The sequence below is a fragment of the Lepisma saccharinum genome, chromosome 7, assembly GCF_977018435.1.
Source record: "Lepisma saccharinum chromosome 7, izLepSacc3.1, whole genome shotgun sequence".
NCBI lineage: Eukaryota > Metazoa > Arthropoda > Insecta > Zygentoma > Lepismatidae > Lepisma > Lepisma saccharinum.
This window is the reverse complement of record NC_139235.1, coordinates 92813237-92829041: the sequence shown is the minus strand read 5'-3', so window position 1 is coordinate 92829041 and position 15805 is coordinate 92813237. Positions and strand designations below refer to the sequence as shown.

The 15805-nt window shown below is 40.7% G+C and overlaps 1 protein-coding gene across 14 annotated transcripts in view; it reads right to left on the bottom strand.

Moving 5' to 3' along the window:
• Window positions 1–15805, bottom strand: part of Sarm (sterile alpha and armadillo motif) — a 247392-nt gene that overhangs the window by 42453 nt on the left and 189134 nt on the right. For 13 of the 14 annotated variants that reach the window (XM_083125635.1, XM_083125647.1, XM_083125634.1 and 10 more), the window contains one exon: window positions 14081–14221. In XM_083125635.1, coding sequence (XP_082981761.1) covers window positions 14081–14221 — 141 coding nt within the window. Of the gene's footprint in view, window positions 1–12898; window positions 13043–14080; window positions 14222–15805 lie in introns of those variants that run through there. The other variant, XM_083125646.1, reaches the window with a different exon arrangement.

Below are 15805 nucleotides of genomic sequence, written 5' to 3'. Positions count from 1 at the left end.
ATATAGGGGCAGCCGCGATAGCGTGGTGGTAAAGTGCTCACTCGTGTAATCAAGGTGTCCCGGGTCCAATCTCCGGTTGAGGCACATTGTCCTGCGGTTCAGATCCCAATTTAAACTGTAGGTCCAGTTCCGATCAGTTCATCTGCGCATAAAGCGGAATTAAAACGATACAAGTATAGGTCACGATTTGTAAACCAAAAAGGGAAAGCAAACATTTAAAAAAATAAAAAGCGGAGAAGAAAGATTAGGAAAAAAAAGTACTTACAAACTGCACACGAACTGTACAAGGGCAAACGCTCCCCTAAGAACAACCATATACGCAAGGTACTGGTGCAAGAACTATCACCACATCTCACCGTTCGAGACAATAGGCTGACTCTGCCGCCACTCCTCCCAATGTCCTACGCGGAGCAAATCTCCGAAGAGACTATTCTTAGTCATCTGACGCATGCCGGTTGCAATCGGTGGGTCGTTTCTGGAAGTGAGGACTCACTCGTGTAGCATGTGGGTCACTAAAACACACGGACAAGTGCTCAGCGATTCGGCGTAACGCCCTACATTGGCAGTTAGTTCCCAACCCACAAATCGCGAAGGTCCATGCTACACATCTGGTGCCCCAACCTTGCAACTCGTCTTAAGGCGGATACGTAACAGGTAAGACCGAGAGCCGTCGCCTGAAGGGGGTTGACGGCGAACACGAAACCCCAACCGGAAAATTTTCAATTTGTTTTTTTTTTCTGCACAATAAAACACTACATTTCAATATACTTATTTTACAAAGCAGCTTTTTTTCGTTCATAAAGTCTTCACAATGCTTCAAATTTCACAATTTCCCCCGACTGTTGAGTGTTGACAAGAAAAGCTCACCAGGTTAGGCAGCGAGAGCCCGGGGCGCGCTTCTTCTTTTTCCAGTCAACTTGTGAATGCGGGTTAATTTTTGCTCTCTGATTGGCTGTTGGAAAGTTACGGTGCTCTGATTGTGAAATATCTTATTTGCGCTGTACGTTAGGTTAGATTAGATTAGAAAGCAGCAAATTTGCGCTGAAAATAGGAAATAAGATATTCTCACAATCAGAGCACAGTAACGAACCAACAGCCAATCAGAGAGCAAGAAATGAACCCGCATTCACAAGTTGACGAAAAAAAATCACGTGCGGGGCACATCTGGCGCTGTGAGCTCCCTCTGATGTATTCTTCCTGTGTTGGGAGCTCTACCGAAGGAGCCGAGAGAAACTCAAGTGGGGAAACTGGAAATCGGAGCACGTGCGCCTTCCGAAATAACACTCAACAGATGGCAGCAACTGTTCGGAGAATGCCGATAGCAGCGGAGGGACGAGGTATTTTATTTTTCGGTTCGTTTAGCTTCTGTATTGGGGAAGAGTAAGCAATAGTTAAGATACAGGGAGGTTATTGCAGCATGCCACCGCTTCAGCATCGGCCGCTTGCCGGCCCAGTCATGCAACAGGTGCCGGCAAATTGCGTAACAGATAGCCCGTAACAGAAACCGCTTGTTTTGTAATGTTTCCACTTTTCACAATTACAGTTACAATTACAATTGAAATAAGCACGTACCTTGTCGCACGGATGCAGGAAAAGGTGTCCTCCCAAATACAAATATTTCCGGCACCTTATTTCTGACATCTAATCTTAGATTAGACATCGCTACTTTATCCTCAGTTGACAGAAAGGGAAGACAGCATCCCGGCGCATAAAGCAAACCGAAAGCGTAAAATGATATTTAAAAGTAATAATAATGATGATCACTAACCTCCTGTGTTATAAGAGATGTTGAAAATGACTTCCTTCAACAGCAATACAACACGTTTCTTAGGTTCAAGAGATCCTGTCTATCGTAATCCCTGACCACTTTTCTGCAAGAATTCGTTTTCACGTAATTATCGTACATAAAAACTCTATGTTCAAGACTATATTTGTTTAACGACATAAGTAATGAATGAATAACAATTAACACACAATAAAGCACTAGCACACCAACTCAATAACACAGTATAAACAAAACGCGTACTGATAAACGCGAACAGAAGTGAACATGAATGAGCGTAGACTCACTGTCTGGTAGCCGACAGTGTTGCTAACCATTTTTCGGCAATGTCCCTACAGACGTAGTCAAAATGTCCCTACAACTGACCAAATGTCCCTACGCCAAGTAAAGTGACTAAAAAAAAAAACACCTCATGAGCATGCAAACAGAAGATAAAATATACACATTTACTTACCAAATCTTTCTGCTCGGTGCTTCCACAATTAATGAAGGAGCGAATTTACAATACAGGACCTCTCCCCGATTTTTTGTAATATTTCGCATACTCACTAATTGAGGCCTCCTAATCACGAATTTGAAGTTAAAATTTGGGGGGTCACGTGTAGAAATTGCAAAATAAGTGACATTGAGTGGTCCGCGATCGGCACGATTGCTTATTATTTACCGGAAGATTTTGTGTTTCCAATACTTAAAATACGAAATATACATTCCTGATATTACTACGACCCCAAATTTTAACTATGTTTGCCTATCCTAACCTAACCTAACCGTACCTGAATGGTTCGTGGGGCTATCCGTCAATGGTTTGTTGGGCTACCCGTGCATGTTTTTTTCGAGCCCAAATTTTAACTGTTTGCCTAACCTAACTTAACCTAAACTTACCGAGAATGGTCAGTGGGGCTATTCCTGAATGGTTTTGCGGTAATTGTGATTACGAACCGATAAAAAATATTATTTTCGTAGCACTTTAACGGCAAACGTTCATCATCGAAGGCCATTTTCGTATCCTGCAATTTTATGATTGATGTACTGTTGCCAAATTTACCTGTAATCAAATCAGTTCTTCTACATCGTGATTGTCGCTGTCACATGTAAGCACGTTCTTTGGGCAATATACTGAAATCCATAAGTTTATTAATTAGCCCACAGCCATCCTCCTGCACACTCCACCTAACAATCTGTACAACATTAACAACTTTTTTACGGGGTGTAAGGGGTGACCTTTCACGTAGTACACCCAAATGTCAACCTCACTTCCACGTTAGTGCACCCTGGACTTTAGACTAACGAGGCTCTGGCGACTGGCCCCATGGTCAGTATAATTTTGTTTGTATTGTCCTATTCTTTTGTCCTTATGTGTGCTGAGGCCCCTTTACAGCCTCAGCTTTTAACGAAAGTCAGAATATTTTAATATTTTATGATTTTATTTTTGCAACGTTAGAGTTGTTATTTGAAACGATAAGGGGCTGGACCCCGTATAATGTGAAGGGTGCAAAATAGCCTTAGTGCTGACGCACCCAAAATTTTAAATTCAAAATCAAAAAAAATCAACAACTTTTTTACTGTTCTCTTCCGCCATTCTTACACGATCCATGCTCTCCAAGTATGAAATCAACAGTGTGGCAACGCTGTAGACAGCGTAACTAATTTTAATTTGTTCATATCAACAAATATGGCTACCATACTTGTATACGGAGAATCATTGCGAGAATTGAAAAGCTTATTTTACAACTTCTACACGTTAATGAACATTTTTTCCCCCTCACCCCAACATGTTAACTTGAGATAAATAATCACGAATAATTATTTCGTGAGTATAAGACGTAGCATAGAAATTACAGAAGGGTCCGGTATTGTAAATTCTTGCCTTAATGAATAATAGGGGTGTGCTGGACAGAATTTTTTGGGTCGGGACGGGATCGGGACGGTAATTTTTTTAAATCCCGACATTCGGGACTGAAAAATTTGCAATTTCCCGACCAAGTCGGAAAATTTTCTGGACGGGAAATGTTCGAAATTTCCCGAAGCACTGGAAATCTCGAATTTTACAAGTCATTTTCACTTTAAGTGATTGTTTTTGCATTTCTAGAATAAAAACTTACAACTTTCGATAAGTTCCAGAAACTTACAAGGCAGAAAACGTCGAGAATTAACGACTTTTTAAAGTAAAGAATCCAGCACACCCCTAATGAATAACGTTGAGTCGTTTACTGTTGATTATGTTATTTGAAGTCATACATGCTGCTGCTGTGAAGAGATAGATGTTGGTTGGTGATGCTGTATTTCCTGCATTCTTTAACAATTTTGGTCCCATTTTATTTCCCTTTTTTGTTTTTGTATCACTTAACATTGAAAATATTCTTTCCGTTTCCGCGTTAGAATGCGGCAATGTTAGCACTATTTTCGCGAGAGTGGAAATGTTTTCAAAAAGGAACTTGCCTTGAAAGTTTTTGGTAACCGATAACATGTTCCAAAATTCTGATGGAGATCTGTTAGTTAGTTCTTTTTTCTCCTCCTCGCTAAAGTATCCAGATAAACTAATTCATAAAATGTAATTTACCAAGATTGAAAAAAGTACCTACGTTTTCCCTCATTTGGCAAAATCTGTCCCTACGTTCCTACGCGGGCGAAATTTAGTGAAAAGTCCCTATGCGTAGGGACATGTCCCTACGGTTGGCATCACTGCCGACACGTGCAGTATGAAGCGCCATCTCGCGGCTGACAACTCACCCAACCCCCGATAAGCTGCAGGCGCTGTCGCGACAACTGAGAATAAAGTAGCGATGACTAATCTAAGATTAGACGTCAGAAATAAGGTGCCAGAAATATTTGTATTTGGGAGGACACCTTTTCCTGCATCCGTGCGACAAGGTACGTGCTTATTTCAATTGTAATTGTAACTGTAATTGTGAAAAGTGGAAACATTACAAAACAAGCGGTTTCTGTTACGGGCTATCTGTTACGCAATTTGCCGGCACCTGTTGCATGACTGGACCGGCAAGCGGCCGATGCTGAAGCGGTGGCATGCTGCAATAACCTCCCTGTATAATGCAAGCACTGTTTGCATTGTTATAGAAATTCCTAAGATCTTCGATGTTTTAGCCTAATATCTTTCTTTTCCAAGATATTTCACCAAAAATTAAGGCCGCAAACCTTCTCAACAACTCCATTGCAAATAGTTGTCGCGCACCCAAAACCTTGCACGGCGAAGGTTTTAAGTTCTAAAACACTATATCACCAAAATGAGCAGATTTGCACTTACATCGATAGTTAAAATGTGTTGCCTAAACCTTTAAATAATGTAGATGAGTCAAAACGAGAGAAGACTACGTCACTGTTAGCAGAAAATAATATTTACCTTGGTACATATGTAAAACGAGTATGGATAACTGCCAGTTACATTTTTTGGAAAAGAAATTATAATTGTTATAAACTACTACAGATAAGCTTTAAAACAATAATTTTTAAGTTTCGCGAGTTGCAATTCTCATCATGGAATTTGAGCATTGCCAGAGACTTACGAATGAAATATAGGGAAGCTGCTGTGAAATTACAAATAGCTATTTTAAAATAATAACATATTCGACGGTATCATGATTAGCTAAAATGAGAGCGGGGGTTAATTCTTAGGAGCAAGAAAAGGAATTCCCAAAACTAAAATCAAGAGAAAAGTAATTGTTTATTGGTTTGGTTTATTTTACTTCGCTTTTCGGCCCTTTTGGCTAATAGTCAAGATGAGTGATGACATGATGAAACTGATGAAGGGGCATTGACCAAGAATATCCATGCCCTGGCTGAGATTCGAACCCTGGACCCCTAGGGTTGTAGGACGCTGTGCTAACCACTCTGCCACGGAGTTCGGCGAGGAGAAAAGTAAGGAATTTCAATAATTCAAATTTGCAAAAGTTTGATTGATTGATCGATTTGTTGTTTTAAGTCCACTCTATGCACAGGAAGGCTAATCGGGACTGGACCTACAGTTTAAAGTGGGATCCAAACCAAATTTGCAAAATAATTTTTGCAATGTAATTTTTCCATATTTTTGAGAGAGTCTTCACGGGCGACAGAGGGGGGGAGGTGTTAAGCAGACACAATAATTCGCAGTAAATTAAAATTGGCCTGTATTTTGTAAATGTATTTTCGCTAAGCACTCTGGCAGTGTGTCTACACAACGCGCTACAAACACAAGGTCCCAGGTTCGTATCCTCGATAAAACACGCGGTTATATTCGTACTTTTACGTTGCTTTTCTTCGACATTTGGCAAAGACACTGGAAGAAAAAAACAAATGAAATCTTAGCTTCGATTCTTGGCTGAAATTTCGTCTTTTGTATCTTGATTAACCAATGTTACTTAGGTTCACTGTTCTCTTCTCTGCGATGGTGATCAATAATTGCTTTCTCTGTGTGTTTGTAGCCCCCTCGGTCTGGGGAAGTGGGGTGTAAATTTTCTCTGATTTTAGACTGGCTGTGAACACCCAAGGATTTACTCCAGGCGACGCCACTGGTAAGATTATCGGAGGCAGTGAACGCTCATTGGTCTAAGAGAATGGAATTCAGCAGATAGAGGATTAAAATACATGGAGAAGAAAATTACAGTGTATATTGAAGAAACTATATGCAATATATACTGAATGTATAATATATGCAAGAATTTGGTCGTGGATTTTGGGAATTAACTTGTAATGTGGGAACTGTTAATGACGTCGTGTATCCAAAATTTATAATAAAGTCGATGTATTACATAACTTTTTAAAAATAACTATCTATATATTTCACAAAACAACATCGTTGATAGGATCTCGGTTTCTAGTCAATACTAGGGCCGGATTCTCAGGATTGAACCTATTTTATTCCTTACTTGGTAACGTCACTATTCTAACATGTATTTTCGTTTTAGCCATTTCTTAATGAAATACATGAATCCTATAGGTCCTAAAAACTGCTAAAAGGAGTTAATATCCTAAAAAAGGCTAAATTGAACTTTTCAGCCAAATAAATTTAAAAAAAATAATTTAAATGCTGAAACCTTGTTTTGTTTCATCAGAGTGAACTGTACGGCAATATGAAAACGTATTCTCTCTCCTCGCTCTCTCTCTCTCTCACACACACACACACACACAGAGAAGGGATAATGAAAATGAGAGAAGGGAAAGGGCACAAGAAAAAAAAGGGAAGCAAAATTGGCATTACAAAAAAATAGCTTAAAAATGACAACGTTTTTAAATTTTTCCGAAATTTCATTCTTGATGTGATATCCAACAGATTCCTGTTTAAGATTGTAAATGTAAGATAAGCAGTTACAGTTTAGAACTGAGAAGAGAACAGAGCTAGTCCAAGTTATTCCTGCTGCAACATGCCTAAAGTGAAAGCCGCAAAAAGTAATTTACTTCGACAATGGATTGTTAACGATTCCCAAGTTTCAGCAGATGGTAAGGTCATATTTTGTCAAGTGTGTCAAAAACAATGAAGTTGTGACAAAAAAATCACATTTTGAGCAACATAAGGAGTCTACTACCCACAAAAACAATATCACAAGAAAGCAGAAAACATTGATTCAATCGTTTATTTCTTCATCTGCGACAAGTTCTACGGTGGATATTTTTAATGTGCGGTTGTGCGAGACATTTGTATCAGCAAACGTGCCATGGAATATGTTGAAGAATAAGGTTTTACACAGTTTCCTTGAAGATATTAGTGGTTGCAAAATTCCAGATGACTCTACCTTGCGGAAGAACTATTTTAAGCCCCTCTATGAGAAGACACTAGATACAATAAGAGCCGACATAGGTGACCATTCCATGTTGCTTTGTGTTGATGAGACCACGGGTAGCCGCGGCCGTTACATAGCCAATAGCCAATGTTGTCACCGGGAAGCTCGATTCTGCCGAACATGGAAAACAGCATTTAGTCCTATGCAAAGAACTAGAGAAAACAAATCACAGCACTATAGCTTGTGCTGTGTTAGAGAAGCCCTATGTATATTGTGGCCTACAGAGAATAGAGATGAAAAGTTTCTCCTCCTGCTTAGTGATATGATTAAAGCAGGAGAGGTTCTGTCAAGTTTCTATGTGAATATGATCCACGTAACGTGCCTAGCCCATGGTTTACATCGCAGAAGAAATAAGAAACAATTTCCCAGGAGTAAATGATATTGTTTCTTCTGTCAAGAAAGTTTTCCTGAAATCACAAAGTCGCATTCAGACATTCAGAAATACCTCTTCCTCCAGAGCCAATCCTCACTCGCTGGGGAACTTGGTTGTCAGCTGCGCTCTACTACGCTGAACATTATCAGGAAATAAAAAAGTGTTGTGGATAAACTTGACAGAAGCGAAGCTGCTTGCATCTCGACGGCGAAGAATGCTATACATAATAGTAAAAATATCGCTTCTCTTGCATTCATAAAATCCAACTTCGCTGACTTTCCTGCTACCATTGAACACCTTGAAGGTGCATCACTTCCAATAAACGAAGCAATGAACATCATTGAAACACTTTCAATCAAGGAAGTACCAGGGGTATTGGGCGGTGTACTCTCTTCAAAACTCTCTAAAGTCCTGGAACCAAATCCTGAATATGTGAAGATGAAGGACATATCTGCAGCTCTCCAAGGAGAACAAATAAGTGGAGAATTGCCATGGGGACCTAAAGTACGTGTATCTATGAAATATGCACCAATCACTTCATGTTGTGTAGAACGAACCTTTTCTCAATATAAAAATGTGTTGAGGGACAATAGGAAATCTTTCACAACAGACAATGTGGGATTGTACATGGTTGTTCATTGCAACACTTCATCTTAAAAAAGTGATGATTTCGTTTTGTATGCTAACCTTTAACTTGGTATTTTAAAAACTGGAACTATCAGTTTTTATTATTTTCTGTATTTTATAAAAACTAGTGTTGTCCACGGGACGAGACGGGACAGGCTTTTAAAAATTCGAGACGAGACGAGACGAGATTGATCATGTATCATGAGACAAACGAATATTTTCGAGACGAGACAGGCCAAAGTCTCGTCTCGTGGGCAACACTAATAAAAACGTGTTTCTTGTATGATTTAAGTTCAGTAAACATGTAATATGTGAAGGAAAATGTGTTTGCAGTAAGCAGTGGCAGGAGGGGGACAGTTGCCTCCCCCCCAATTTTCGCCACTTTTGCCCCCGCGCTATGAAAAATCTTATATACAAAGGGAAATATTGTCTTTGCCCCCCTAGTTTTGGCATCTACCCCCCCCCCCCCCGTTTTGGGACCCAATCGCCGCCACTCATGTAAATGCAAAGATTTGTGATTGATTTCAATAAAAATACGGGTACGTAAAAAACCTAAAAAGGGCTAAAACATCTCTTTAAAAAGCCTAAAATGATGTCTATAAAATCTTAAAAGTCCGGGCCCTTGTCATTACATAAGACTGCATACTTCTCTATGCGACAAAGACCTACGATGATATCACACCTACTTTATCGAGTTTCACCGTCCTCCGTGGCGGAGTAGTTAACACTACGCGCTACGATGCCAGGGGTTCCAGATTGAGTCCCGGCTTCGGCTTGTTTTCCTTGTGAGCGTTTCTTCATGAATTTCGAAATATCATCACTCATCCTCATCGTCGCGATTAGCCAAAGTGGCAGAAAAGAAACCACAAATAACAAAACTCAATCAAATTAACCTTATCGCGTTTCGTCTTCACAATCCGAATAATTCAGTACTATCGCAACAGGATGTTATATTTCGGAAAACATATTTTATCAAGTTTTACTACGGATTTATGTTGAAATTCCGAATGGACGGCGATTGTTCAATGAAACAAGTTCGAACACGTCTTGACAGGTTCAGCTTTTTTACATGAATCTTTCAATCGCTTGTTTTCCAAACGTCCTTGTAACATTTATACCGACGCCATTATCTGTTATCAAGTCGCTTTCGGCCCTTCAACAGCTCGCCCAAGTACTCCCTTGAGCCTCGTTACGATCTGGTGTTTTCTTACGGAGGTAAGATCCGGTGACAGGTCTCCTAGGATGTAAAAAAAATCAACGTTCCGTCAATTGGCGCTGCGACACGTTATGTGGGTCAACAAGATTCACTGGCCGATTTGCAGTCTTCGATCAATGAGATGGAGGAACACCACGCCACCTGGTGGACCGCAGAATAGCTTCTATTTCTTCGCAGCTGTGGAAACAAATGACGGGATGCAATACATAACGCGTAGTTACCGCAGATTTGTCAGTGTAAAAGGAGGGTGGCCGCGGTGGCTCAGTCGGTAACGCGTCTGACTACCATGCTCAAGGTCCCGGGTTCGATCCCCGGCCGGTTCAAATCCGGGAACTTGAAGCGGCCCCGGCGCCCACCCAGCGTCGAATAACATGGGTACCTGGGGGAAACCCTGGGGGGGTAAAGGCGGTCAGGGGCGTGATGCTGATCACATCACCCCCACTCATGACCGGATCAAGAAAGTGTGGGGCGTTACCCCCACACCCCCTATACGCCTTCATGGCGTGGTGCTATGCACAGGGGAACACTTTACCTTTACCTTTAAAAGGAGGGTGGTCAATTTTACGCCGCTTTTCAACGTTAATCACGATGATGAGGATAAAAGTCGAATTGATGAATAAGGACAATGAAACGTACGTGTCTTAAACAAGAAGCGAATCTAGAATATCCAGCTTCGTAGTGCGGTATGATAACCACTACGCCACGGAGATTAGCAGTTCTCAAGGTTTACCGAATCTGAAAGCACAGTTTGGTTCACAATACGGGTAATATAAACCGTTCATCGGATTTCTTCACTCTTGCATTCCAACTGCAATACAGTGACAAAGCGTCAAAACCACCAGCTTGCCCGGAAGAGGGGTTGATAGGGGGTAATGAATAACCAAGCCCACTTTTGACACTATCTTTCTTTTTTTTCTTTTTTTTAAAAAATAAAAGTCACGTGCACGAAAAAGGCGGCACGATATATATGCACTTGTAATTTTGTTATTTAGCGTCGCTTTTCTTCCACGTTTGGCTAATCGCTACGATGATGAGTTATAATATGCTGAACTTGGTGAAGGGACACTCATAAAGAACACAATGTCCAGGCCGGGATTCGAACCCAGGACCCCTGGCGTCGTAGCGCGCAATGTGCGAAGGCACAATATACGTATAATTGGCTATCATAAGACGTAGGCGTTTGCGAAATTTCGTGGACAAGTTAATGCTTAAAGCTACGAATAGCAAATAATTGTTAATGCCATCTAAATTGTGTGTTTTCTTCCGAGCATCTCATCTCCTTGCAAAAATTGCCCTCGGACTCTTATTTCAAAACCCTACACATATCAGAACCGAACATCTGAAATCCATAACTCAATCCCTCACATTCAGATAATGTAGAGGATTCGATCCTAACTTTAATGTGGATCTGCATGTGATGTTTCGGACACGGATACTCCCACACGCTGAACCACTTTCCCGTGCGAAGTGGCTACCACTCGCCGTCCTGACCGGAACTAACTACTTTAGCCCGATGACGCAACTGGTTCCGAGGTCGCCCACAATGAATCACCTCTCCGCGCAGAGTCAGATCAAACAGGTCGCGACCTTCCACTGCGGGAAGTCTCATCTGCTGAATATGTATCAGTCGCAGACAGAAATTAACTGGTGCTGCCATCTTCCATAAAGGTCAAGGGTGGAATATCGGGTCGATTCTCTGCGTGATGAAATCCGGAAGGAGGGCGACATGGCCCCTCTCGGGCATGTTAGTTTTCAATAAAATAATATAAACATTTATTCCTATGTATAATGCGATATACATAATTATCATAACTCAATTAGTTAATTAGAAACGCATACAAGAACTGGCGTAAACAGGGGAACTGGTAGGGCTACATCCCCTCCAGAAATATTTAGAGTTGTGTTGGTGTTTTAAGTCCACTTTATGCACAATATAATCTAATCGGGACTGGACCTACAGTTTAAAGTGGGATCCGAACCACTATGTGCTTTCACCGGGTATCGAACCCGGGACACCTTGATTACAAGGCGACGACGTTACTACGCCAGAGAGGAGGCCCTCAGTGTTGTCTATAAACAACTTATAAAACAAAGATTAAATGTGGTAGTTACGAAATATTTTATAATGTGTAAACACCCACCCCATAGGACGCGGCAATGTATTAATCCACCTTTACAATTTCAGCTCTCTGGAAATATAATCGAGCAAGAATTCTTACCAGTTAACCACCGTAGATGTTCGGTTAGCATGCCACAACGAAAACTGATTGGCAGGCCTTGGACTTCAATGCTATCATAAACTTGTATTCAATTATCCCTTGAATTTATTTATTTATTTATTTATTTATTTATTTTATTAAACACTACAGGCAAATGCCCAGTTACAGTGTTTTGAGGTTAACTGAGTTCAGTTTACATACATATTGACAAAAAGTAATTAAGAATTGGAAAGAGAAAACAACAAAGACAAGGAGAAAAGAACTACGTATAAGACGGAACAGAATAATCATTACATAACAACAATATATAATACAAGGGTGGTATATCATAAAGTATACAACATATTTGGTTACAATGCTATTATATACAGGGTTCATATAATAAGTTTGCTTTTAGGTCTAAATAGATCAATGTCAGGGGTATTATTGGAGACTATATTGTACAACGCGCATATCCTCCTCATGGGATCCGTTTCAGCCATCCTAAGGCCTGTCTGGACCTCTTTCTTCATGCCAGTATCAAAAAACACCGAAAGGTTTCCGGAGTGTCTAATGAAACCTGTTTTAAACGTCAGACCTTAAATTCTGTTACTAATCAATGCAGAAAAAAATCTCAAATCTACCCCAGCAGAAGAAAGGTGAGATTTATATAGATGGGTCTGTTGAAAACGTTGTTGCGTGACGTTTGTTCTAAGTCCAAACAAATTTCAAAAGAACTGTTCTAGACTATCTTTCTTTCCTTTCAAATCAACGCCAAGTTCAACTCTTATGTTAACAATTAATTGCATAAAACCTAAACCTCGCGACGTCATTAAACGTGTCCGTAAAATATTCACGATTACACACACCTGAACATTCCACCTTGCAGCAGTACTGCGAAATTTGCCCACATGTGGAATACGAACTTACCTAATTCCGCACAGACGGATGTCAGATGTCAGCACCATCGAACTGCAGACGGGACGAAATGGCACATGGAAAGACGACAACTGAGTTTCGAGGCACAGCAAGCGCTCATAAAGTGGTTTCTTTGTAGGTTAATTATCGCACTACACCGCGGGGAAACGCCGCACAAAAGACCCTAACCTTCGAGAAGTCGAGTTGACACGAGACTGCCAGGGCTATGCGGGACACGCGGCCAGCTGCTTGCGTCACTAGTTCTTTCGTGCTAGGATCGAAACCTTATATACGAGGGCTGATCGATAAATGCCGCTCTACATTTCGGCACATGCCATCACAGACATGCCACACAGAATTACGAGTAAGGTTGAAGGGGGAAGAGGGAACCATGCAAAATAATATTTTTTAGCAGATTTGTCCGGACGAAATTGGCACCTTGTCAAATTAAGTTACATTCTCGTGCACAAGGGAGCTGTACAGTAGGGTGCATGATTACTACCAGACACATTATCCATAGTCATGTTTCTTCGCAAAACTTGCACCAGTATCAGTGCAATTCTAACCTTTAGGAAAAAAGGCTGTAAGGAAATGAATGGGGGAAGAAAGGCGATGGAAATTTTGCATTGCAATATTTCTGCATCACACTGTACTACCACAGAAGAGTTGCCAGCAAAAAGTTACGATTCGATCAGAACTCGAACACGGGACTATGATATCCTGTGCCATTTCTCTACTAGTACTTATTATTATTACATTTTCAGCACCAATGTCGTGTTGGATCTCGAAACATATGTAGTAAGCATTCCATCAATTTAATTAGTAGCTATTCCGGCAGTTTCATTCTTTATACAGCATATTTGCAAAAGGTACAATTCAATCTACACGTGTATCAATATACGCTGTATAAAACACACCTTACTACTAACTTCGTTGACCCTGTACATCCAAGGCAACGGTGACCAAACCGGGAGTATTTGAAACTGCAACAGCAGTGGAAAAAAAGGTGGGGACGCACGAACGCGAGATATTATTTACTGTGCTGATGGACATCTCGCACAATGCACACTTCACATGTTTGTCTACCAAGCCGAGAAAGTGATTGGCACCTTGTTGAGATTACGCATGTTGCACCACCAAACTAGTTTCCATTCACTCCACGCCGGGAGTGTACAAAACAAAGAAAATGCTCACCTGGGAAGAAGAAGCCACCTCATTGTTGAAAGCTGCTTGTGAGCTGTTCAGCCTGTTGACCACCCGGTTCTTCTTCTGCAAGTTCTCCAGGACAGACGCCATTTCTCCATCTTCCGATCCCTCGGCGGGGAACTCGGACATCTGGAAAAAAAGAAAAAAATGATTTTTAGGAAAAAGAACTGGAAACAATTAGCGCTCAGCAGCGACAACTGAGAATATGCTATTGAAGTGGTAAGCAGTAAAGCTGGACGAAACTGTCATCATTTGACGGTTACGTTCCATACAACCACGCCCCATCAGTGGCATAGAAAGAATTCCAAATGTGCAAAATGGGGCTACACATGCAACATAAAAACAATTGGTTCTAACTGAAGAAAAACGGACTATCTTGTTTTCAAGGTCCGGAAAATTAAAATATTTTCATTGCCTTAATGATCATGAACCATGCGCCATTTGATGAAGCTGTCTGATACAGTGACATTTACCGGCAGGAGCCGAAAAGAAAAGTTGAAACCCACGTTCTACATCAAGCCGCCACGAATTTCCTTATCTAGCAATAAAAAACTATATTTATATTTGCAGCTGTATGACTTAAAAATATCGCAAATGCATTCTCATTCACATGGGTATCCCGTGGTTCCATAAGTCTTAAGGAGTGCAAATGAGACGAGTTCCGTAACTTGAATTTTCATCTGATTTTTAAGTCCACTTTTATGCACAGATAGGCTAATTGAGATTGGATCTACAGTTTAAGGTGGGACCCGAACCGCTATGTGTCCCCACTGGGTACACTTGATTACAAGATGAGCACGTTAAAATTACGTCATCGGTGAGGCAACAATGAAGTTTTTGTAGGCTTAATCAAAATATGGAAATAAACATGTACTTAAATTTTTTTAAGAAAATGAAATTTTAATTAAGCAAGCGGGTCACCTAGCTAAATAAATTGCATTAAGCTTACATGATACTGATTGTAATCCAAAATTCATAATACATATTGTGTATTATCTTTTGTTACCACAATGCACTACCAAAACATTTTTATGATTTTTAGCTTATTGTGACGGAATTTCCGCGAAATCCCTCCCGAGCACAGGTATTAAGAAATTTGTCGAATTTAATACAATTACATAGTTTTCCAAATTTCTGTGCCACTCGCAATAAAAAAAATGGAGACACCCAGATCCTGAAACACTCAATGTTCTGAATGGTGTTATGTGCGTTGCCTAAACTACGGCGTGGCCCAACTTGTCATTAAATATTTGCTACTGAAGTTCGCTGACCGTCGCATAGTTCAGCAACACACCTAATGCCATGCAGTGTTTCTTAGCGAAATTCAGTTTGAGAGTTTATGCACAGATAGGCTAATCGAAACTGGACCTATAGTTTAAAGTGGGATCCGAACGACTATGTGCCTCCACCGGGTATCGAACCCAGGACCCCTTGTTCGCAAGCCAACGACGTTACCGCTGCGGTTCTACACTGCTGGTAGGCATCGTAGTTCGAAGCGCGGGTCTGCTGGAGATATTTCGAAAATAATAAATTTCTTCTATAATGTCCATCATGTCCCGTGTCTATAAGTTAATTTGTATTACCTATTGTAGATTTTTTTTTATTCAATCTTCTCCTCTCAGTTTATTCCTGGACGTGAAAAAAAGATAAAAACAGGGCTATCAGGAGCGTATATTCTAGGCTAGCTATGCTATCTGCGAAGCCTGAAGTCTA